The following is a 24,967-nucleotide window of genomic DNA, read 5'->3' on the forward strand; positions in this document are numbered from 1 at the left end:
AAAGGGAGACCAAAGAGATTGGGGGGAGGGGTAAGGAGAGTCTGATTCAGACTCGGAAATGGATGTTGAGCGTGGAGGCCTAACACCCCCACACACAGCCACGTGTACGCGCACAAGTACACGCAGCCCCACCGCGCGCAAGGCGCATCCGCAAACCCAGGACAGCCCAGCAGGGGGCAGCCCACTGGCAGGGACCAACTGAGTTATGAGTCAACACTGACCGGCTGTGATCCTGGGGTCGGGGGCGGGGGCGACTCAGATTCCTCTCTGAGCTGCAGTGTCTGCCCAACTTCAGAAATGAGGCATATGGGTGCTTGCTGGAGCCCCAGCTTCTTAAAAGTATAAATGCCCCCACATGTACCTGCCACGTGTACCCACTACTGGCACCGGGTGGCTGCTGATCAAGCCCTAGGGACTCCAGTTTCCGTTCTACCTGGCTCCCTAGGCGACTGGGCTCCTGGGTGAGAGAGCCCCAAATTACCCTCCAACGTGAGCAAGGAAAGGGGTGTTTGGTGGGAAGATGGGCAGAGGAAAGAAAGGAGTGGGGCAAACCCCAGCCCAACCCGGTGTCCCAGGCACAGAGCTCCTGGACCTGAGTCCTAACCGGTGCCCATTGCGTTAATCACCTCTTCAACTTTCTCAGTTCTCATCTGCATAATGGGGATAATGATTTCAATGCTTCCCACCTCCACCCCAGGGCTTTGGCACAGCCCATGGGGCAAAGAACACAGCAGCCCCAGCAGGCAGTCCCTGTAGCCTCCCCAACTCTCCTGTGGTCAGCTCCCCAGGAGGTCTCTAGGGCCAGACAGGGCGGTGCAGGACCAGGTCTCTATGGTAAAGGGCCCCCCAGGGGTTGTATCTCTGAGGAAACGCAACACAGAAATCCAAACGGACCTGGCGGGGAGGGGTGCTGGCCAAGCAGCAGGGCTGAGGGAGGTGAGAAGGAGCAGCTCTGCACTTCCCAGGACACACCTGTGAACCCTAAGTGGGAGTCAGGGGAGACAGAGTTTGACAAACTGGGAGGAGAGCTGTCTGTCTGCCTGTCTGTCTGTCTTCCAAGGGGAAGCTGGGGGTGGAGCAGGAAAGGAGGGAAGAAACTGCCTGGCTTGTCAGAATTAGCAAGTTCCATAGTTGGGCAACACTCGGATATATTCCCGATACAGACACGCACATGCATCCTTCCTCCACACCAACAGGGTCACACCTGCATTTCCACAGGCTGCATGGTGACATGAGTACTAGGGACACACACATGCCGGGCATTCCGCAGCACCTGGAGCAAGCACACAGCCCCCCACTGATCCCCACAGAAAAGACACCCCTGGAGCCTCACACCCAGGCTGTGCCGGCATGGGCAGACGCTCCAGCACAAGCCCAGCACACGGGCACGTCCGCTCAGCCCTGGGGCGGGTGCGCCAGCCCTCTGGGTTTGTTCCAACTTGGAGCCTCTCACGTGAGGCCCAATGTGTCATTTCCAAACAGAAGGAATCTAGCTCCCTCGCAGCAGGGAGGAAGAGCAGGGTGTGTGGCTGGGTGGGTGGGTGGGCGCGTGGGCATGTGCAGGGGGGCATGTGTGCGAGGGAAGCAGGCATGTGAATACCAGGGCATGTGTGTTGGGGCATGGCGCACCGGCTTGGGGGCTCTAAGGTGGGTGGGGGAAGGAGCCTGGGGAAACAGAGTGTGCCTTTGTGAGGGTGTGTGTGTGCCGCGGAGTCTGTGTGCAGTGGGTGTGGGTGTTTGTCTCCCTGTATCCGCCTTCTCTCCCGTCCTGGACTTTTAGCCTTGCTGGGCTTGCCTTCCTCATGTCCTGCCTCCTCCCTCTCGGGGCCCAAAGTGGGTGCCCTGGTGGAGGAGGGGGCCATGCTCCAGGACCTAGTCCAACCCCAGATGCTGCCTGAGGCTTCCCTCCAGCTCCCCCTCCCTTCCTTTCCTCCCTTTCCTCCCTCCCTGTCTTTCCCTTCCTCCCTCCCCCCCCCCAGGCTGGCGTGCCAGGGGGTGGGACATGCCAATCACTGGCTGTGCCTCTCCCGCTGCCAGCACAGGGCGCAGCTCCCCCCCGGGAGCCAGGTGTTTGGGTCCCAGGAGACGCCGCCGGCCCAGAGAAGCAGTGGGGCTGAGGACCCTACAGACCCCTCTCCGGCCCCATGGTGAGTGCATTTGGGAGGGGCTCTGCTGAGGTGGGGGCAGGAGAAGCAGGGTCCTCGGTGGTAGGGCAGGGCTGACGGGGATGAGACAGAAGTGGGGGTGGATCCTGGAGAGAGAGGTATCCAAGGAGGGGTCTAGAGGCCAAGGGAGCTGTGTAGCATTGGACATTGGCTGCTCTAAACACCCTGTCTCCTGGCTTTGAGTGGATGCATCTGATGTTTTTCCTGGGCTTCAGCCAGCAGAGGAGATGGAGACCCCTTGGGAAACTAACTACCTGGAGCCCAGAAAGGCTGCCAAGTAGCAAGCAGAGCCCCCAGCACCCTAAGGTCAGAGTGGGAAGGGCAGGGGGCCAGGAGGCAGCCCCTGTCACAGTATCCTGTGGAAGGTTGCCACCCCTTAACTGGGGCTCCAGTCCCAGAACCTCCTTCTCTCCTCCCTCAGGGCACCCTGAGTCCAACCGCTGCCGTCCACCTTCAGCCCCCCGGGGATGTATTGAACCAGGCTGCTGGCCAAATGGACAAACTGGATGTTAAGGTGGGTGTTGGGCTAGAAGCCAAACAGGAGACCAGGTGGAGAGCCCCAGGGCTCTTCTGGGACAAATGGGCACAGGGACAGCCACTCCAGCCAGTGAACATGGCCCTGACATGTGCAGGGGCTCAGAGGGCCCTCCCTGTATTTTCAGTATTTGGGGCTCCCCTGAGGGAGAGCTCAGCCCAGTGTCCAGGCAGCACATGGATCCTGATGGGCACCTGCTCCAGGTGCTTCCAGATTCCACAATGTGGGGAGGGACCAGGACCAGGAGCTCTGATTCTTACAGAGTTGCCAGTTTCTAGGCGGGCAGCTGGGGAGGTGGTGGTCAGTTCCCATTAGGTCATTCAAACATGTTGCAGCTTAGGGGTTTTCAGTGCCAACAACAAGGGGGTCACCTCGTTCCCACAGAATGCACCTGCAACTCCACCCAGACTGACCCAGGGCCCCCAGTTCAACTGGCCGGAAGGAGCCAGGCAGTCTCCGGTCCCTGGGTGATCAGCTGCTCACTGAGCTGTCAGATGAGAGTTCTCTGCCCCCTGACCTCAGCCACTAGGCAGGCAGTGATCGGTGATCGCTGCTGAGATATGGAAGAGGAGGAGATGGAGCAATGGGCTGCAGATGTGACTCGGCTCCCCTGCTGGGCTGGTGGCTGGAGATTTGAGAACAGGATCCTAACATGCACAGGGAAGTTCAAATTGTCAAGGAGGGGTTAGGCGGAAGTCACTTTGGGTCCAGAAAGGAACCTTCCCATTGTACCAACGGAGAGACTGAGGCTGAGAAAGGGGGATGGACAGGTTCATGGCCACAGAAGGGAGACTTATGGGTCCAGTTGCACTTAGAACCCCATTCTCCTTAACCCTCAGCACAACACTGCCCTGCCACCTCGGTGAGCGAGATGATGGGATGGCGAAGCAGGGGGCGCAGCAAGCTTCGTGAGGCAAGAGCTTGGGCTCCAGGCAGGCAGGCGGGAGAGGTGGGTGAATCTCGCTGGGTTTCTGCTCTGCGGTGGTGCCATGGTGATGCCTGGGAGGATGGGGGAGGGAGGGAGAGAAGAAAGGGAAAAGGGAGGGGAGTGCGAGGAGCGAGGAGCTGGGGGCACGGGGGAGGAGGGCGAGGGACCAGCACCTCTGGCGCTACACCCACCTGCAGAGCTAGGCTAGGCTCTGGCATGGTCTGGCTAAAGAGAGGCGACCGGTTAAGGGCCCTCATGGGTGAGCAAATCTGGCAGTGGCTCTAGACTCTCCTCTTCCCGCTCAGTAGTGTACTTAACTCATGGCCGCTGCCCTCCCCAGGACTAGCTGTCACTCCCAGCGGTGACTTTAGCCTGAAAATACAATGAATTATTTGTGTTCACTCCCTCATTCCCAAGGCCAGGTTTCGGGGTGAAAGTCTTGTGCCTCTTTAATGGGTCAAGAGCCACCTTCAGAGAGAAGTCAACCCAGTGGAAGAGAGCCACCTGGGAAGGGGCTAGCTGCTGCATTAGGGCCAGCAGAGGGGACCAAAAGGAGCATCTCCCTCACTGCATATATGAGTCAGATCCCAGGCCTCGCAGACCCCCTCTTCTCAATATTGCCCCTTTGCCCCGGCCAGGGTCTTCTGCTGGCTTCCAGGCCCAGAACGACAAGATGGCTTCAATCCTCCCTCCTATGTCTTTTCCACACGCCCTTTATCCGGTCTCCTCTCCATACTCCTTGACCAGTGGTAAGGCTTAGGAAAGCCTAGTGTTCAGGAATCTCTCTCCCCATCTCTTCTCCTGCCTCCCTCAGTGACTCTCCCCTCCTGCTTCCTCTCTCCAGCCAGATCCCCAGCCCCTAGGGATTGGTCCAGGGTACTGGCAGTCTACAGTCTGGCCTGCCTGTGCGAGAGGCTCTGACCTCATCCCTTAACTCTTTGAGACCAGGCTGACTTACACACTGACACACACACGTGACTTACACACTGTCTCTCTCTCTCACTCACACACACACACTGATAGGCACCAGGCCAATCTACACCTGTCCTGTAACCTCACTTAGCTTCCCTGCAGCCAGGTAAGGAGAGTTTTCTTGGTCCATTTTAATGATAAGGATGCTCTTGGCTATTTTTCTTCTGAGCTCTCAAGTCAGGAAGGGCCTTGCCCGAGGGAGAAGAGGCTGACCAGATGAGGGTATGGGAGCCGAGCCAGTCCTGACCCCCTTAGGCTCATTTTCTGCTCCAGGGCCTACTGTCAATAAGGAGGAGGACCCCACAAGCACATTTGTATATTTAGCCCACAGATATTTATTGAGCAACTACTATGTGCCAAGCCCTGAGACACAGTAGTGAAGGAAGCAGACAGAGGCCCCAATCTTGCCTCTCCCTCAGAGAGCTCTGATTAGACCGCCCCCTCTGCCCAGCGCTGTCATCATCACATCACACAGATAAACAGTAGACGGTCACATACAGGCCATGTTCTAAAGGGAGGACCCACTCCTCACTGTTGACTGATTCAAACTAAGGTTTGGCCCAGCTGGTTGAGATGGGCAGGGAGGCTAATAAACAACCCCATCCCCTCAACAACAATTTCCAGCAGGGGTCTAGGAGGTTGGTCTCAGAGGCAGACTGCCTTTGTCCAAATCTTGGTCACACTGCTGATGAGCTGTAAGTTCCATAAGGTCTTAAAGTCTCAGTGGCTCTTTTTGCAAAATGGAGATAATAGAACCTATTTCACAAGGAGTCATAACAAGTAAATTAAATCATGCATGTAATGCATAGAGTCATGTCTGGTATATTCGAGCAGTCAGTAAATATGAGTTGCTATGATGATATTAGTAATCTCATTAAAGGCTCTCAGCATCCTTCATCAGGAGGCCACAGTACTGGCAGAAATTCACCCCCGCCTCCTTGCCACCTTCCTGTATCCCCAACATGACATCCTCCACAAATGAGTCCCAGCCCAGCCCCACAAAGCTGTGGTCTCACCCGACCCTTCCCTCGTCTCACTCAGCAATGCCCACACCCTCACACACCGATGCTGGGGTTAACCCAACCCACAGAAGGGTGCCCAGGTCAGGAGGATGACTTGCCCAAGGTCATATAGCAAGACGAGAGCTTAAAGTCAGGCAGAGGCTGTGTCAGGGACTGCCCCTCGCCCACTGCATTCCTGGTCCACCAGCTCCCCTGATACACCCCTAGGCATGTTTTCAGAGATCATGCTCTGCCATCCCCCTTCCAACCAGATAGCTGACCCTAAACCCCTCCTCTGTAGAAATTCTGGGGGCAGCAGAACCCCAGCACCCTGTCAGCCCAGGACTGATCTTTCCAGGACAATCCGTCACAATCATAGGAAACCTGGTTCATTCACAACCACCGTCATGCTGATCCCCAGTAGCCTTGAACAGATAGGGGATTATTCCCAATTAAGACTTAAAGAGGGCTGAGGATACAGCTCAGGTGGTAGAGTGCTTGCCTCACATGCACAAGGCCCTGAGTTCAATCCCCAGCACCGCCAAAAAAAAAAAGAGTTAAAGAGCTATGTGCATGGCACATATCTTAACCAGTCTCAGCAGATTAGTGAGGCACTTAGCCACTCATTGAGACCTTGACTCTAAATAAAATATTTTTTTAAAGGACTGGGGATGTGACTCAGTGGTTAAGCACCCCTGGGTTCAACCCCCAATACCAAAAAAAGAAAAAAGTTAAAAATATCAAAAGACTAGAAATGGAACCACCATTATAACCCAGCTATACCTACTCTTCAGTATTGTCCCAAAGAAGTACTTACCTTAAAGATACGTGCATGCTCGCATTTATAGCAGCATAACTCATGGGAGCCAAGTTATGGAACCAACCTAGGTGTCCATCAACACACCAATGGATAAAGAAAATGCAGCATATATACACAACAGAGTTTTATTCAGCCATAAGGAAGACTGAAATTATTTCATTTGCTGGGAAATGGATGGAACTGGGGAACATCATGTTAAACAAAATAAGCCAGACTCAGAAGTCAAGGGTCATATTTTTCTCTCATACATGGAAAGTAGAGAGAAGAAAAGAAAAAATGTGATTTTGTGAATATAGAAGGAAAACCAGTTGGATAGAGGAAGGGGGTAGGGATGGGAGGGGAGGGCAAGGGAAGGCACTGGAAAATGAAATTGATCAAATTATGTTATGTGCATGTACGAATATGTCACAATAAACCCCACTATTAAACGTAATTATTATGCACCAATAAAACTTATTTTTAAACACTGGAAAATTTCAGGTGACAGTAAACAAAATTCTCTCTTAGTGGTCAAAAAAAAAAAAAAAAAATAGAGTAAAGGAGAGCCAAGAATGCCAGCACGTACTGTAGCCCCAACTACTTGGAGGTTAAGGCAAGAGGACTGAAAGTTTGAGGCCAATCTGGGCAACTTGGTGGGACCTTCTCTCAAAATAAAACAAAAGGGATTATGATATAGCTCAGTATCAGAGCACTTGCCCCAAATGCACAAGGCCCTGCATTTAGTCCCCAGGGCTGCAAAGAAAAAAAGAATTAAAGTGACTTACCCAAAGTCACACGGGAGGAACCAGAGTATCCCCACCAGGAACCTTCTGATCTCTCACTAACCAAGAGAGTGTGGGAGGAGCGAGGACCCCTGCTCAGATTGTGGAGGAAAGGCTGAGTCACCGAAGGTCTGTTCTTGGGCTGCATTACAGAGGAAGGTCCACAGGGTGGTAAGAATCCAGCAGCAGTTCCCCAGAACCGCTGCCCCTTTTTTTTCCCCCACCAGCTGTCCCCAGTGGGAGGCTTTAGCCCCCCAAGTTCATAGAGTAGTTGGTCAAGTATAAAGAACACCAGCCCTGGAGGCCACGATTCAAGGTCAGAATCCCACTGCCACCATTTCCATCAGAAAGCCACTTAGACCTCTTAGCCCCCATTGGGATGCCATGAGTACAGTTGCAGGAGGTATTGGTCATGGTGGTTATCAACATGACCATAAAATGGGAGAGTTGGAAGGCCTTTCCAGACAACGGGTGAGGGACTGCCAGGCTCTTCACCTCCAAGGACCACTCAGGTTACTTCTTCTCGCAGGTCCCCTGTTCAGAGTCATAGCTAGCCTCCAGCAAGAGCTTGTGATGGGCAGAGGTCACTGAGCCCCCACCCCAAGGGGCTGTCACTCCAACCCCAAGTGAGGCAACCTAGGTGAGCCTTGAGCCTCACCTCGGAGACTTGGGTCCTTTCTGTGCAACATCTAAAGATGTTGGTTTCAGCACCCCACAGAATTTACCCAGAAGCCAGGCTGGTCCATCTCCTCCATTGAACAATGAGCAAACGGGGAACCAGAGAGGAGCTGGGGCTGGGGTCTGAAGAGAAGGGGCACAAGGAGAGGGAGTCAGGGAAAACAGCAGAGGCTTTTAAGTGAGTGTCATCTTCAGGACACAGGCTCATGAGCTGGGGGTGACCGGCAGCAGGAGAACAAAAGGTTAAGTGATTGCTGATCGTCACAGCTGGGAGGGAACAACCCTAAGCTTCAATCCCAGGGCCTGGGCCACAGTGCCAAAACTACAGTGAGCCAAGTTGGCTCACCTAGGAGAAAAATTTAAGAGGCGGTCACAGGGTCAGGGGTGCAGCTCAGCAGGTACACCTGCTTAGCATGAGTGAGGCCCAGCTTCCACCCCAGCACCACCAAAATAATAAAAATAAAATTTAAAAAGAGGGTGCAACCAAAAAGAACCCTCACTAGCCCAGAGAAATAATATAGTAATGTAACTTCTTTTTAAATCAAATAACAAGCCGACAGCCTCAGCAACTTAGCAAGGCCCTAAGCAACTAATGAGATTCTGTCTCAAAAAAAAAAAATAGGACTGGGATATGGCTCAGTGGTTATGCACCCCTGGGTTCAATCCCCAGACCAAAAACAAATAATAAGCCAAGCACAGTTTCACACACCTGTTAATCCCAGGGACTGCAGAGACTGGAACAGAAGGATTACAAATTTGAGACCAGTCTTAGCAACTTAGTAAGACTCTCAGCAAATTAGGGAGACTCTATCCCAAAATAAAAACTAAAACAGGACTGGGAAATGTAGCTCAATGATAAAGTGTCCCTGGGTTCAGTCCTCAATACCAAAAAAAGAAAAATCAAATAACAAACTACAGCCCACGGACTGGTCGTCTGTTTTTGTAAATAAAGTTCCACCAGTCACAGGACCAGGGTTAGGGTGAGATGAGTGAGACAGTGTGGACTGGATCCCGTCTTTGATCAACTTTTGTTCATCATGGATTCTTTGCCTTGATTTCTTTCTTTTTTTTTTTCTTGGTACTGGGAACTGAATTCGAGGGTACTTTACCACTGAAGTACCTCCCTAGTCCTTTCTATTTTTCATTTCCTCCCTAGTCCTTTCTATTTTTCATTTTGAAACAGTTCTTGTGAAGTTGCTGAGGGTCTTACTAACATGCTGAACCTGACCTTGAACTTGCGATCCTCTAGCCTCAGCCTCCAGAGCCACTAGGATTACAGGCATGTGCCACCGCACCCAGCAAAGCAAATATTTTTAAAATTCAGATTGGCAAACCAACCTCTCTTGTCAAACGAAGTTTTGCTGGAACAAACTGCTTGAATTCAAATCCTAGTTCCTACCTTATTGGAATGATCATGTGAAAATTCTCTCACTTTTTTCAGCCTCAACTTGCTCATCTATAAAATGGGAGATGAGAGTAATACCTAGGCCACAGGTTTCTGTGAAGATTTAGATAATATATATATATAAGACCTAAGAGACTAGCTCTCAGGGAGTACTACACAACAGCAATGAGCACTATTACTATTAATTATTACGATTTTTATTGGTATTGGCTTCTGCTGTAGTATCAGAGGTTTTTTGTTTGTTTGTTTGCATGTTTATTGTGTGTGCTGGCAAGCAAGCCCAGGACCTCAGGCAGGCCAGGCAAGTGCTCTACCACTGAGCTACTTCCCTAGCCTTTTTATTTTTATTTTATTTTGAGACAGCATTACTCTAAATTGCCTAGGCTGCCCTCAAACTTGTGATCTTCCTGCCTTAGCCTCCCAAGGGGCTGGGTTTAAAGATGTGTGCCACCATTCCAGAATAGACTCAGAGACTTTTAATTGCAGAAATGGACACTACTAGGCAGGAGGAAACTCATTGCTCCTCAGAGAGCTCATGGGGACCTAATGCTTAGCATGTGCCAGGGACTCTTCTAAGCACTTCACATGTACTGACTCAATTAATCCAACGATCCCTTGAGTTGTTAGCTAACGGTATTAACCTATTATCCCAATTTTTAGTTGAGGAAACTAAGGCATATAGAAGTTACATCGCTAGCAATAATCTCATACTGAATAAATGGCAAAGCCTAGATTCAAATCCAAACAGTCAGGCTCCAGGTTCTGGATTCTTTTACCATGATGCTTCATGCAAACGATCCCATACACACAAGAGCATCCCAATGGCCACAGTCCTTCATGTTCATGCTGTCACGAGTGTGTCTCCCCACACTGCTGGCTCCTCTCACATGCTGACAGCTCACCACAAGCTACGGAGATGACCACACACAGTCCGGGTCACACACGATGAGCCACATTCCACCAAGGCCCTCTATCACAGGCACAACACTTTAGTCAATCTCTCACATGATGGGTACCCAAGGAACACCAGGGCTTGGTGGACCCTGGCCCAACATCTCTCCCTTGAAACTTTCTCAACAATACAACTCCTGAAGGCCACAGCTGTGGACTAGGGAGACCCCAATCTCTTCAATGAATGCATGGGTGCTGAGGCCCAGGACAGGAGGGAACTGACCAAATCACATAGCAGCAAGGCCATGTCTGAGCTGCGCCCTCTTCAATCTGGCTTTGCCTTGACTGTGGGGCTCCTGCCTATTCAGGAGGTTGCTATCCCAGCCTTCTTTGCTACCCAGCCTCAGTGCCTGGGCCAGACTCCAGATCCCAGAAAAGTTTGGGGGGATCTTCCCGTTCCCCTTGCTGCCCCCAACTCAGCTGGGACCCAGGAACAGAGCCGGGAGCAGGAGGGAGGCCTCCCACGTCCCATCTGGGGCCAGACCCCCACTTAGCTGGTAACTGAGGCCCTTGTCTCTGTTGCTGCTCCAGACCTTCATACCACAAGGCACAAGTCCCTTGCTCATCCAGGGTCCTGTCCAGCCCCAAACACTCCCTGTTCTTACACAAACACAGAAAAATGTGCAGACATACCTGTGTGTACACTACATGTGCGTTCACACACACACACACACACACACACATGCATGTCCTTTCCTCTCTTCTCATCTCCCCTCTCTTCCCATCTCTCCGTATTTGATGACTTCACATACTCGGCGAGAGTGAGAACCGGGTTCTAATCCTATTCACCATCTTGTCGCCAAGGTGAAGACTTGCAACCGCCCAGGGCCACCATTGCCCAGCAGGGAGATGGGGATAATGAGGACCTTCCTCCTAGAGATGCACAACGGCTAAAGCAGATAATTCGATTAAGCGCTTAAGTGCTATGTCTGGCATGTAGCGACTGCTCAGTAAATGAAGGCTTTAATAAGGTTGACTGAAATGCTTTGAAAATTTGGCAGGACTGTATACAAAGTGAGTCTCCCAACTCCTGCCACATGAGTTAAGCAAGACAGGAATTGGTAGCAATTTCCCAATGAGAAAATTGAAGCTCTAAGTCTGAACGGCGTTGCTGGGGTGAGGACTCACATTCTCTGGATTTCAAAGCCACCCCGGGCTGCTGGTAAATCTCCTTGTGGCAGGAAAAGTGCGCTGCAAATGACCGTGTGTGGGTGCCAGTGAGGGAGGGCGATGCTGGCTAGCCTGGGGTTCTGGGAGGGCATCGACTGTGTCCTTTAACCCTTCTGCTCTGGGCTACCAGAGAAGTGCAGGGGCCCAACCAAAGCTCATGTCCTCTATTTTCAGGTGATGACCCTCCTCTGAGGAAGCCCTTGGTGTGACTGGAGGAAGGGACTGGCCCCTCATCCTACCTGGCCACCATGAACACCTCAGCCCCACCCGCCGTCAGCCCCAACATCACTGTTCTGGCCCCTGGGAAGGGTCCCTGGCAGTTGGCCTTCATCGGGATCACCACGGGCCTCCTGTCACTGGCCACAGTGACAGGCAACTTGCTGGTACTCATCTCCTTCAAGGTCAACACAGAGCTCAAGACAGTCAATAACTACTTCCTGCTGAGCCTCGCCTGTGCCGACCTCATCATCGGCACCTTCTCCATGAACCTCTATACCACGTACCTGCTCATGGGCCACTGGGCTCTGGGCACGCTGGCCTGCGACCTCTGGCTAGCCCTGGACTACGTGGCCAGCAATGCCTCTGTTATGAATCTGCTCCTCATCAGCTTTGACCGCTACTTCTCTGTGACCCGGCCCCTGAGCTACCGTGCCAAGCGCACACCCCGCCGGGCAGCTCTGATGATTGGCCTGGCCTGGCTGGTTTCTTTCGTCCTCTGGGCCCCAGCCATCCTCTTCTGGCAGTACCTGGTAGGGGAGCGGACCGTGCTGGCCGGCCAGTGTTACATCCAGTTCCTCTCCCAACCCATCATCACCTTCGGCACGGCCATGGCCGCCTTCTACCTCCCTGTCACAGTCATGTGCACGCTGTACTGGCGCATCTACCGCGAGACGGAGAACCGGGCCCGGGAGCTGGCGGCCCTTCAGGGCTCCGAAACACCAGGCAAAGGAGGGGGCAGCAGCAGCAGCTCAGAGAGGTCCCAGCCAGGTGCTGAGGGCTCACCAGAGACTCCTCCAGGCCGCTGCTGCCGCTGCTGCCGGACCCCCCGGCTGCTGCAGGCCTACAGCTGGAAGGAGGAAGAGGAGGAGGACGAAGGCTCCATGGAGTCCCTCACGTCTTCTGAGGGTGAGGAACCAGGCTCTGAAGTGGTGATCAAGATGCCCATGGTGGACCCTGAGGCACAGGCCCCCCCCAAGCAGCCCCCAAAGAGCTCCCCGAACACAGTCAAGAGGCCCACCCGGAAGGGGCGAGATCGCGCTGGCAAGAGCCAGAAGCCCCGGGGGAAGGAGCAGCTGGCCAAGAGGAAGACCTTCTCGCTGGTCAAGGAGAAGAAGGCGGCTCGGACCCTGAGTGCCATCCTCCTGGCCTTCATCCTCACCTGGACACCGTACAACATCATGGTACTGGTGTCCACCTTCTGCAAGGACTGTGTTCCCGAGACCCTGTGGGAGCTGGGCTACTGGCTGTGCTATGTCAACAGCACCATCAACCCCATGTGCTACGCACTCTGCAACAAAGCTTTCCGGGACACCTTCCGCCTGCTGCTGCTCTGCCGCTGGGACAAGCGACGCTGGCGCAAGATCCCCAAGCGCCCCGGCTCTGTGCACCGCACCCCCTCCCGCCAATGCTGATGGCCCCCTCTCCTGCATCCTTCCACCCCAGTCCCAAGGAGAAGCCGGTGCAAAGCAGGCAAGGGCTGTGTCCCCAGCCCCAGGGCTCTGCTCAGGCCTCACCGGGCGTCCCAGGCCCCTGGGTCACCTTCCTGGACAGCCCAGAGAGACCCTGCCAGCTTTCCAAGCTTGGCTGTTCCCAAGCAGGGAGTGAAACCCGGGGAACTGGTTTTTCTGTTCCCTGCTGGGTGGGAATGGGCTCTTCACCAGGAAGAAGGCCTGGGAGGAGGATCCGGGCTTTGGACTCCTTGTTTGCCTTTAGACAGGAAGTCAGGAGCCAGCAGGGCGAGCCAGTAATTTAACATCACAGTCTTCCTTGGCCCTGCTGTGGCCCAGGTTGCAATAGAGATGGCGCCCCCTGGGGACCACAGCTGGGAACTGACACCAACCATTGAGAGAAAAGCTTGGCTCGGAGGAAGCTGGAACTTCCTGGCTGGAGGGCTCCTCCCTCTCCAGACAAAGCCTGCCCAGTTGGGCCCTGGGCACACTCTCCAGGATTGTCCACCTCCCGAAACATGTCCACAGAACATCCCTATGTGGGTTACCTTCGAGGCAAATGTCCAAGCATCAGCCAGTCAATGACACCAGAGGGGATCAACTTGCTTAATCACACATCGAGTCCCAAGGCATCAGCAGGACCAGGGACCACATGTCCTAAGCGTCCCACTATGTCATTTTCCTGGGGTAGGGGTAGGGACAGGGGTGCCTTCTATCCAGTGCCACACCCATCCTTCCCTCCCCCTGCCCCAGAGTAACCTCAGTCCCTCCCTCCTGGCTCACAGCCACCACCTGGATGGATCTGCTCTGTTCGGATCTAGCCAGGCCTCCTGCATGCTGCCTGCCTCCAGCCCTGCCCCACACAGGCCTGGCCCAGCCAGCAGGTTCTCTCCTGTGAGCTCCCCAAACTGATCCATGCATGGCCTCCTTATCTCCAGGCTCAGCCTGGCCCCAAATGTTCTTTCCTTCCATCCTCAGCAAGTGCTGAGTCTGTGAATAAAGCCACATAACCAGCGGGCACTAAGGGGCCTTCCTCCCTGCGTTGGCTCAAGGCCCTGGTCTCAGGCCAGGACAGGATGGGGCATGGAGGGCCCAGAACTGTGGAATGTGGGCCAATTCCCTGAAGTGGTTCCAGCAGGGGCAGCCTGTGGGCCCCAGCACCCCGGGGACGCTGGCTCAGGTAAGTGGGGCTGAATTAGGCAGACCTGGTCTCTGAAAGTGGGACAGCTGGGTAAAATAAACTGCCCCTGTGCAGATCCCTGTGTGTTCTCTGCCATATGTGGCTGCTCTGGGGTCTTGTCACACCAAAGGACAATAAAACTCCTTCAAACCCTCATTATAGAGGGCGGGCCTGAGGCCCAGAGACCCAGGAGCAATTTTTAGTGTTATCCCACCAAGCAACACCCAAGTTTCCAGACAACATAGTCTCCTGACCCCTAGATGGTGGAGACGGGGGCCTGGGGTACTCTTAAGTCAAAGCGCTCCATCAAGATGACCTGCAGGGTCACATTATAAAGCATTGCATTGGTGTGGAGTCTCCAAAATCCTAACAGAGGTTATTCCCACAGCCTAGAGCGGTAGTTCTCAAAGTGTGATGGTGATGGGGGTCTCCAAGATCATGGGTTTAATAATTTGCTAGAAGGAATGACACACAGAACTCAGCAAAGGTTTTAGAGCCACAGTTACAGTTTATTATAGTGAAAGAACACAGAGAAAATTAGCAAGAGGTACAGAGTCCAGGAGACACCAGGTGCAAGCTTCCAGTTGCCCCCTCCTGATAAAGCCACGTGGACAGAGCTTAATCCTCCCAGAAATGATGCGTGACAACATACATGACATACTTCAGCCAGAAAAGCTCACCAGAGCCTTAGTGCCCAGGATTTGGGGGATTTTGTTGTTTGGTTTCAGGATAGGGAGTGAACCCAGGGCCTCCTGCATACTAGACAAGTGCTCTACCACTGAGCTACATCCCCAGCCTTTTTGTTTTTATTTTATTTTAAGACAGGGTCTCACTAAATTGCCCAGGCTACCTTGAACTTGAGATCCTCCTGCCTCAGCTTCCTGAGTAGCTGGGATTTCAGGTGAATGCCCCCATACCCAGCTGGTGTTTTTACTACAGGTTGGTCATATAGGCATGGCTGACTTTAGTTACTCAGTCTTCAGCCTCTGCAGAGGTGTTTAACCTATGGGTATAGGGTGGCCCATGGCCTCCACCAGAAATCACATTTTTAGCAAGATCATCTGGTGTGGTCCAAGGCATACAGGTGAGCAAAGACACTCTTGCCAGGCAGGATATTCCACAGGCTTGACTTTCCAAGGAGCCAGACAAAGCCAAATCTTTCTTTGAAATGTACAGAGTTTGGAACAACCAGTAGTATCAGCAGGACCTAAGAACTTGTTAGACAAGTAAATTCTTGGAGTCACACTAAATTAAAATGGGAACTCGGAGGATGGAAACCAGCCATGTGTTTTAACAAGCCCTCCAGGTGATCCTGAGGCAGGCTGAGGTTGAGAAACACTGGCCTTAGAAGGATGAGGTCCTTGGTGGGCCTGAATCATTGCAGAGGGAAAAGCGGAGATTTGCCCCACACTCAGAAACCTTTGGAAAGGGATCTTCCAAAACCATGGTCAAGGCCAATCTGGGAAAAGTGGACAGGACAGGCTTAGCCAGGACCCAGCAGGAAGTGTAGCCCTATGGGAATGACTCTCAGACACAAAGCCCTACCCCACCAGGGCAGCTTCCTAGATTGTCAACTCAAGACTCAGAGAAGGCCCCTCTCTTGCTACTGTTCCCTCACGGCCCTGAACCCCCTTTGGGGATAAATGTCCTGTCCAGTGTTGAAGGCATCAGAACTAAGGTTCGGGGAGGAGGAGAGACTGAGGAAGCTGCGCAGCATTGGGAGAATGTAAGCTTTGTAGTCAGCTGGCTGGCCTCTCCCGAAGAGTGGGAGTGGGGCTCAAAGCTGGTATCGGATCCCCAGTCAAATAAACTTGGGCATGTCTCCTGTGTCCAAAAGGGGAAGGAGTCCCTTGCAGAAAAGGAAGGAGGATGAGATAGATTACAGGGAAAGGACTCAGTGGCTTTATGATCAGCCTCATCACAGGGCAAGGCTGCCACCAGTAGAAGTTAGAAAACAAGTCTAGTTTCAGACCCAGTTCTTTCCCTATACCTCCAGCCTGGCTTGGGAAAGTTCAGAATTCCATCTCTCCAGCCCAAGGAGAAGAAACTTTGCATCCTGATGTTGCTTGTTAAAGGAGTATTCAGGGAGCAACCCTGGGTGGGAAAGGGAGTGTGATCCAGGAAGGCCTCCCAGAGATGGGATCTGTGTCCTGCAGGCTTCCAAAACAAGATTCCTGAAAACCCAGCGGCCAAAAAAGGAGAAAATGACATGCACTGTAAGGGAGGGGGTGGTCTTTCTGCATCAGTTCACCCCCACACCGTAACTACTCCTACCCTCAGGAAGTCCTTCTTTGCCCCTTTCGTTCCTGAGCAGGAAGGAGAGAGAGAATGAAGTGACCTTGTGCATGCCACCTCCTCTCCTGCCACCCCCACCACCCTGGGGCAAGGCGGGAGAAGGGGAATGCCCAGCCCCGCCCCGACCTCCAGTCCCACTGTGACATTTTAGCGCCATCTGCTGGTCATGAAGGAAATAGCCCTCCAGAGAAACCTGGTCCTCGAACCTGCAGGGACCTGTGCAGACAATTAAGACCACAGGAAAATGATGGAGAAGATGATCTGCGTCCTGCCTCCGCAGGAACTCAAGACCCCCAAAGGGTGTGCTCACTGGGCTTCTACTGTAAATGTGCAAAAACAGGCCCTGCCTCTCAGCAGTATGCCAACCTCACCAAGTATGCCCTGGATGAGAGGGCACTTGGCACCAGCCGCACAGCTCCACATTCCCCCAGAGTCTCCCAGGCCTTTGAAATCCTTGGTTTCATTCTTAGGAATCTGGTTCAGGTTTCACAGAACTCATGCTGAACAACTGGAAATTCAGACAGGTACCCACCCATGTTTAGAGCAGGAACGTCTTGTTTGTTTGTTTGTTGTTTGTTTGTTTTGTGATACTGGTGATTTAACCCAGGGGTGCTCTACCACTGTGCTACACCTCCAGCCCTTCTCTTCCTTCCCCGCCACTGCCCTGGAGTTCCAGGTGTACACCACCACATCAGGCCCCCAAATGCCTTTTGAAGGCCCAAGCCAGTCTCAGGCTCTTGAGGGCTCAAGGTTCTTGCTTCTGACATCTTTGTTTTTAGCTTCTTTGATAAGGAACGACAGAATTCCAGGAATCAGGGCTGGGGATCTAGCTCAGTTGGTAGAGTGCTTGCCTCGCAGGTACAGGCCCTGGGTTCAATCCCCAGCACCACAAAAAAAAAAAAAAAAAAAAAAAAAGAATTCCAGGAATCAGACTATCCCACAAAATAGACCTGAATATGGTTCTCACCCTCCCAACTCCCAACCCCTGTCTTTCCTCCGCCCTCCTCCCCCCCACCACTCTGTTCTCCCCCTTGGTGTTCCTGACCGACACCATTCACACCATTCACACCATTCACGTAGCTGCTGCTCAAGCCAGAAAGCCTGGAGTCAGTTCAGACTCCTCTTTTTCACTCCCTGTGTCCAGTCTACTCCTGAACCCTTCCCAAGTTCATTCAGTTTTCTCCGTCCCCACCGCCACTATCCCCTTGCAGGCCTCTTGCCTATGGCACTTAAACAATCCCTTAATTTGGAGGTTAGCAAACATTTTCTGTCAAGGGCCAGATTGCAAACATTTTAGACTCTGCAAGTCAAGAGACAAAATCAAAGCTATTACGTCAGTACTTACAAAGTCTTCGTACTGTTTCCGTCAAAAGCAAAGAGCAGTCGCAGACAACATACAGAAGCAACGGAGCATAGCTGGGTTCCAATAAAATTTCATTGAATTTTGCAAAATTTTCATGTGCCCCCAAATAATATTATTTTGATTTGTTTTTCAGTTTTTAAAAAACAAAACACATTCTTAGCTCAGAATTGGTACCAAAACAAACCCACTAGCCATGAGTGGCCCCTCTCCCACCTATTCTCCATGCTCAGCCAAAGCGATTCGCCAAAACACAGGTTCGTGTTTTCGATCTCTTGCATACAAAGAGCCAATAACTTGGGATTAAAAAAAAAAAAAAAAAAAAAAAGCTGGGGAGATAGCTCAGCTGGTAGAGTGCTTGCCTCACATGCACAAGACCCTGGGTTCAATCCCCAGCACCACAAAAAAAAGAATGAGCTTCTTGGGGCTGGGGCGTAGCTTCATTTTGGAGTGTTCGCCTGGCATGTCTGAGGTCCAACCCCAGCAAAATAAAAAGAGTGCAAAAGCTTCTTGGCCTTCAAAAGTTCTCACATTCGACCTCTTGGGCAACCCTTGGGTAACTGGAACTCTCTTGGTCCTCACACGGGCCCCAAGCTCGTTCCTTCATGCTTTCATTCCTCCAGTTCCTATGCTTGGGATATCTTTGCCTGCTGTCTGGAAAATTCCTATGTTTCCTTCAAGGTTCAGAGAGAAAAGACAGCCTCCTCCTCCCCGACCTCCGACTCCCCCACCAAACACACACGCACCTCAGGGGACATCAGGTTTTAGCTGAAGTCAGAAGGTGGAGAAGAGAGGAGGCTGGGATACAGGGGCAATAGAAGACCCCCAAATAGAGAGGGCAACCGAGAGGTCCGAAAGGAAGGGCATTACAGTGGAGAGAGGAGATATGGACACAGCCCACTCCTCCTCAGCAGTCCACCCTAAGAACCCATCCTGTGGGGGGTTTTGTCTGCTGGACCAGCTCCTAGGTCCTGGAGAGAATGGACCTTGTCTTTATGACCTCATCGCGCCCCTAATGCCGTCCCCTGCCCCCCGCCCACCGCTGCTTTGTCTGGTTAACTGGGGGGAGACCTCTCCTAAGGAAATGGCCCGAAGGGTTCAGCCTTGGGCAGCCGGAGTGCTTTCTTGGAACCAGACTAGTAATGCCAGGGCCAGGCCAGAAAGCCAGAGCCAAAGCAAGGCTTCATCTCAGCACTGACTATTGACAAGCTAGATGACTCTGTGCAACTTATTCGACCTCTCTGACCCTTCATATTCTCACTGGGAAAGTAGAGCTGCTGTAGCTACCTAATGGTGGGTTCAGTTAGCTAAACACTGGCTAAGCCCCCACTTGATTGCCGAGGCTGAGGGGAAGGCAGAGGTAAAGAGAACAGGGCTTCGCTGGGCACAACTGCGCACACCTGTAATCCTAGACTCAGGAGGCCGAGGCAGGAGGATTGCAAGTTTGAGGCCTGTCTGGGCACAGAGCAAGACTCTGTCACAAAACAAAAAATGAAAAGGTCTGCGGATGTGGTTCAATGGTAGAATTCCCCTGGGTTAGATCCCCCCTCAAAAAAGTGCACGCTGGATCTTGACCTCTCCTGCAGTACGTGCTTCCTCATTCAAACCTCCCAGGAGTGGACTCCCCATCCCTTCCTCCCCTTGTCTCCCAGGCCCCTCATTGAAGACAAAATGGGGTGCAGTATGAGTTGGGAGCCAGAGTTTGTGAACCTAGACAAATTACTTCTTTAGGCCAAGCCTCAGTTTCCTCATCTGTAAAAGGGTAACAGTCATGCTGGGTCTTTTGTATGTCACTCAGAAAACATGGTGTTCCTTCCCTTCCCCTACAGTCTCCATTTTCCCCTTCGCATGCATTTGTCCCTCTACCCAACCAAGCCCAGGAGGTGCCCCCTGCACACTGCAGACCCTGGCCCCTCTGGAACAGTAAGCAAACTACTGGGAAGTGGTGGAAAGTGTAGGAGGTGGGGCCAGTTGAAGAGAGTGGGTCTCCCTGCCTCCCCGCCCCTCTTTCCTGAATGCCATGAGCTGAGGAGACCTCCTGGGCCATGACCTCCCACTGTGATGTTCCTCCTCACCTCAGCCTCCAAGCCAGGAGGCCAATCAGCCATGGACTGAAACCTCTGAAACCACGAGCCAAAACAAATCATTCCTCCTCTAAGTGGATCTCCTCAGGTTTTTTCCACACTGCTCAAAATTTGATTAACACTCCTCTTGCCTCCCACCCTCTGCTGGTCTCCAGCATGTTGATATGAATATTTACCCAGATAAGACTGTCTAGCTACCATGGCAGTGGGCACCTGTGATCCCAGCTGCTGAGAAGGTTGAGAAGGAGATTGGCTTGAACCCAGGGATGTAGACCAGTCTAGGCAACATAGCAAGACCCTCCCTCAAAAGGAAGAAAATAGGGCCCCGGGATGTGGCTCAGCAGTAAAGCACTTGCCTAGGGATGTGGCTCAGTAAGAGAGCACTTGCCTAGCATCCGCAAGACCTAGAATTCAATTCCTAGCATCCACCACCCCTCACCCCCGCCCAAAAAAAAAAAAAAGATAGAAGGAAGAAAGAGAAAGGCAGGCAAGGGTCTCAAACTCTTTGATTAAGAAATCTTTCAGCTCCTGGGTTTATTTTACCTCCCACAAGTGGGAGAGGAGGGATGTGTCAATGCTTCCTCTCTGGCTTAACAAAGAAAATCCACAGGTATTTATACCTTCTAGAAAACAGAGATGTGAATTTAAATAGTATTGCCAGGGCAACACATTATTAAGAAAGATAGGCAATCCTAATCACAGCTTTTTAAGTTAAAGGTTACTTCCATGGGCAAAGCAACAGCCTGTGTCTGACACAATTGGTGTTAGAGATAACATTTACAAGAATGGCTTTATAATACAGGGGGCGGGGGGTTGGGGGGAATCCTGCTTTTATTTCTGCAACTGCAGAACAGGAGGGAATATTTTTTTCCCTTCTTATCATAACAGGGGGGTTTGGGGTTTTGGTGTTTTGTCACCACTGATACAGAAAAGAAAGCCCAGGTCTTGTCCCCATAACCACAAGCCAGACAAGGTTTTGAAAAAAAAGGAAGAAAAAAAAAAAAAAGGAAAAAGAAGTTTAACTGCTTTACTAGCAAAGGAGAATACACAGGGGACTCCTTTCTCAGAGGCTGGGATTCTGACTGCCCAGGGGAACAGTGGACTTTTAAAGGGGATACAAAGGTTAAATTCCAGGTGGGCTCAGGAGTCCTTGTTTATTCATAGCCTTGAGAGATAACCATTTTTCAGCCTGGCTGATGCCAGCCCAGAAGTCTGGATCTCTTCATTCCTGGGCTCAGGGAGCCAAAGAATAGATAACTCGGAGAGAAAGAAGGTAAGTTTTGCTTCCCCCATGGTTAGGGAGTGGGAGAAGGAGAAGGGGAAAAATACATCAGTTTAAAAATAAGACACAGTGAGATTTATATTTAAAGCATAAAGCAGACTCCCATTTCACTACCAGTTAGGGAGACCACCTGCAGTGGTTCAAGGTAATACCAGAGAAACAAAGACAGGTCTGGGTTGGCAGGGTGGGTCAATGGGACAGCGCTTGCCTAGCACACATGAGGCCCTGGGTATAATCCCCAAAACTGCAAAAAATAAAGATAAAAATAAAGAAGCAGATCTGACCTCCAGCTGGTTGTCCCAACATCTGCTACCTGCCAATCAACTTATACTTCTTCTGTCAAACAGTGTGACTCATAGCCAGGTACAGTGGCCCATACCTGTAATCCCACTCACTCCGGAAGCTGATGGAGGAGGATGGCAAGTTGGAGGCCAGCCTCAGCAATTTAGCAAGACCCTCAGCAACTTAGCCAGACCCTGTCTCAAAATAAAAAATATAAAGGGCTGGGATGTGGCGCAGTGGTTAAGCACCCCTGGGTTCAATCTCCAATACCAAAAAAAAAAAAAAAAAAAAAAAAAGGAAAGAAAGAAAGAAAGAAAAAGAATTGGTAACTCCCTACTCTCCCGCATCAGGGTTTATCACACTTCAGTGCACATATGAATTTCCTGGGAGCTCATTAAAATGCAGATTCTGATTCAGTAGATCTGGGGTAGGACGGAGATTCTGTATTTCTAACGAGTAAGATGTTACAGGATAGTGGTGGGGTTTATTCATTATTTCTTTCTCCTCAAACCTCCAGCGCTTGGAAAGCAGCCATCCTCAGTCTCAGTTAACAATTTTGTTTCCCATGGAGAAAATAAAAGCAACCTGGGATACATACATCAAAATATCACATTGTGCCCCATAAACATATATAGTTATTGCTTGTCAATTAAAAGTTAATTTAATCATTTTAAAACAAACTGGAGAGACACACCAGGGCATGTCTGCACAAAGGGAAGACCAGGTGAAGAGGGAGCAAGAGAACTGCCATGAGCAAGCTAAAAAGAGAGACCTCAGAGGAAACTACTGGCATCTTGATCTTGGACTTCCAGCCCCTTCTTTCTTTCTTTTTTTTTTTTTTTTTTTTTTCAGCCCCTTCTTTCTACAAGAAGAAGAAAAAGGAGAAGGAGCTGGGTGTGGTGATGCACATTTGTAATCCCAGTAACTTCGGAGGCTGAGGCAGGAGGATCATGAGTTCAAAGCCAGCCTCAGTCACTTAGTGAGGCCCTGCCTCTAAATAAAACATAAAAAGGGTTGGGATGGAGTTCAGTGGTAAAGCACCCCTGGGTTCAATCCCCAATACAAAAAAAAGGAGAAGGGGAAGAAAAGCAATCTGTGAGAGACACTCCACAAAGTTCCCCCTTGTCTTCCCACCAGCTCTATGCTCATGTATGCTGCTTCCTCTGGGACCAAGCTCCTAGCCAGGCCAGCCCTCCCTTCTTCCCCAACCCCATCCAGACTCAGAGGCTTCTATGCAACAAGATTCCTCTCCCACCTCCTCAAGGTCAGTCTCTCTACTAAAGTAAACAGGCTGTTTTTGCTTCCTTTAAAAAAAAAAAAAAATTGCAAGGGAGAGAATAAAAACACTTTTTGTTCCCTTTCTTCCTGAGCTGCTGCCTCCTTTCTCTCCCTTCCTTCTCAACAACCCATCTGTAGTCACCCCACGTACTCTCTAAAGCACTGGACTCCTAAAGCACGTCCAGTAGGACATCTGCCCCCACCCCCATCAAAACTGCTCTCATCAAGGTCACCAAAGACACCCATGCAGCAAAGCTCCATAGCCAGTCCTCTGTCCACTCACCTGACCCTTCAGCAGCAACTGACAGAGTTGAGCAGGTTCCAGAACACTCCTGCCTGTGCATTGCCCTCCTTGGTCTTCACGCAGAGCTTGGCCATTGGTCCTCTTCTCGTCCCTCCCATCATCTCATGGTTTTAAATTCCAGCTGTACATACAACTCCCAAACCGTTCCCCACCTCCAGAGGCTGGGGATGTAGCTCACTAGGAAGTAGAGCACTTACCTAGCCCACAAGAAGTCCTGAGTTCAGTTCCTCGTTTCTCTCCACAAACACAACAGTTAAGTCCAATTATTTATTCTCTTCACTTTCCACCTAAATCTCAGATCTCAAAGTCATTATGGCCCAAACTGAGCTGCCTATTTCCCCTCTTCAGCCCCCTTCCCACAGTCCTACACATCTCATGAAGTGGCAAATCCAATCTTACAGGTGCTTGAGCCAAAAAAAAAAATTAGACTCATCCTTAATTCTTCCATTTCTAGGGCACTCCAGCTCCATAGACACTACCGTGTGAATTACAACAGGACACCCCTCAGTGCAGGGACAGTAACACGATACATGACTTGGCAAAAAAAAGGTAACCCTGTTTAGTCCTGGGACTCAGGACACTCCAGGGACACTGCAAGGAGAACATGTTCTGAATTTCAGCAACACCCACACCCCACCCAGGGTGGCCAGTGCCTTTGTGCCCAGCCACACACATCTTGGCAGTGTGTCCCTTGTGGCAGCATCCCAGGCTATTCCAGTCAAAAGACAATTGTACTTCCTGCTTCTTGGTGCTGGCTTCCTGCCCATTTTCCAAGTCTGGTTCTGCTTCCTCCTGGCAGTCCCGGCTGGCCTTCCAACAAATTCTTTTGGTGCTTAAGAAAATCAGGTATTCCAACTGGTACTATCTAGAAATATGTATACATTTCTCTCCCACTTAAAATTAGAAAACTCCATTTCTCCACCAGCCCCTAAGAGTGCTCTGGAGAAGACCACCAGAAACCCACCAATGATATAGTTGTCACCAGATCTGAAAGTGTATCACAATGACCAAAGAAAGTACAAGTCTTGTGAAACCAATGATTTCATATGGGAATGCCCGTAACCATTAAGGAGGCCCTCGATGCTTCGAATTTCAAGCATGTTGCCTTTTGGAGATTGGAAATCCTGTTGGGTTTTTTTTCTTCTGGTCTGTTTGTTTGGTTGGTTGGTTGATTTTTCAGTGCTGGGGATCAAACCCAGGCTTTGCATATGCTAGGCAAGTGCTCTGCCACTAAGTTACACCCCGTGTTCAGGCCAGGTCTCGTCATCCTGTACCCAGAAAGTTGAGGGTAGTATCAGGGACAGAGCAGTAACTGCAAAACTGTTGAATGAATGAAGGAATGAGGGCAGAGGAACAAAGTGCCTCCCTTCCTGTGGGAGCTGCCTGTGCGCCTCCCCCACCCCTCAGTAAGTCCTGCTGAGGTCATGCTGCCCTTGGAAGAGGCATCCAGCTTGATGAGGCAGTTTCTATGATTGCACTTGATTCCTTAGTTTCGTCATTTCCTCCTCATCCTCCAGGATAAACTTGGTCAGTGTGTCTGTTTTAATGCTGGTACCATACTGTTTTGACTACTGTAACTCTGTAATAAATTTTCAAAGGAAGACTGATGGTGTTAGTCAGCTTTTCATTGCTGTGACCATAGATCGGTGAGGTAGAATAGAGACCCCACAAATAAAATCACACATGGGATCTTCAACAAGGGTGCCAAGAATACACAATGAGGAAAGCACAGCCCAGCCAGGTGGTGCACCCTCCCAGAGACTCCGGAGGTCAAGGCAGGAGAATGACAAGTTCCAGGCCAGACTCAGCAACTTAGCAAGGCCCTGTCTCAAAATAAAAAAATAAAATG

The 24,967-nt window shown here is 51.2% G+C and overlaps 1 protein-coding gene across 5 annotated transcripts; it reads left to right on the plus strand.

The window, feature by feature from the left end:
* Positions 1 to 1,488: 1,488 nt before the first annotated feature.
* Chrm1 (cholinergic receptor muscarinic 1) lies at positions 1,489 to 14,071 on the plus strand. Of its 5 annotated transcripts, XM_047517327.1 has the most exons (5): positions 1,489 to 1,521; positions 2,043 to 2,147; positions 2,587 to 2,679; positions 3,540 to 3,649; positions 11,561 to 14,071. In XM_047517327.1, the coding sequence occupies exon 5, from the start codon at positions 11,635 to 11,637 to the stop codon at positions 13,015 to 13,017; it is 1,383 nt and encodes a 460-aa protein (XP_047373283.1). In that variant the 5' UTR covers positions 1,489 to 1,521; positions 2,043 to 2,147; positions 2,587 to 2,679; positions 3,540 to 3,649; positions 11,561 to 11,634; the 3' UTR covers positions 13,018 to 14,071. The 5 variants fall into 5 exon arrangements, with proteins under 5 accessions (XP_047373283.1, XP_047373282.1, XP_047373284.1 ...); XM_047517326.1 differs by lacking the exon at positions 1,489 to 1,521 and having other exon boundaries at positions 1,762 to 2,147; XM_047517328.1 differs by lacking the exons at positions 1,489 to 1,521; positions 3,540 to 3,649 and having other exon boundaries at positions 1,762 to 2,147.
* Positions 14,072 to 24,967: the final 10,896 nt, after the last annotated feature.

The sequence above is a fragment of the Sciurus carolinensis genome, chromosome 11, assembly GCF_902686445.1.
Source record: "Sciurus carolinensis chromosome 11, mSciCar1.2, whole genome shotgun sequence".
Classification (NCBI taxonomy): Eukaryota; Metazoa; Chordata; class Mammalia; order Rodentia; family Sciuridae; genus Sciurus; species Sciurus carolinensis.

What these genes read in the sequence shown, in the direction of transcription:
- Chrm1 (XM_047517327.1), top strand. Translation starts at nt 11,635, where the DNA reads ATGAACACCTCAGCCCCACCCGCCGTCAGCCCCAACATCACTGTTCTG.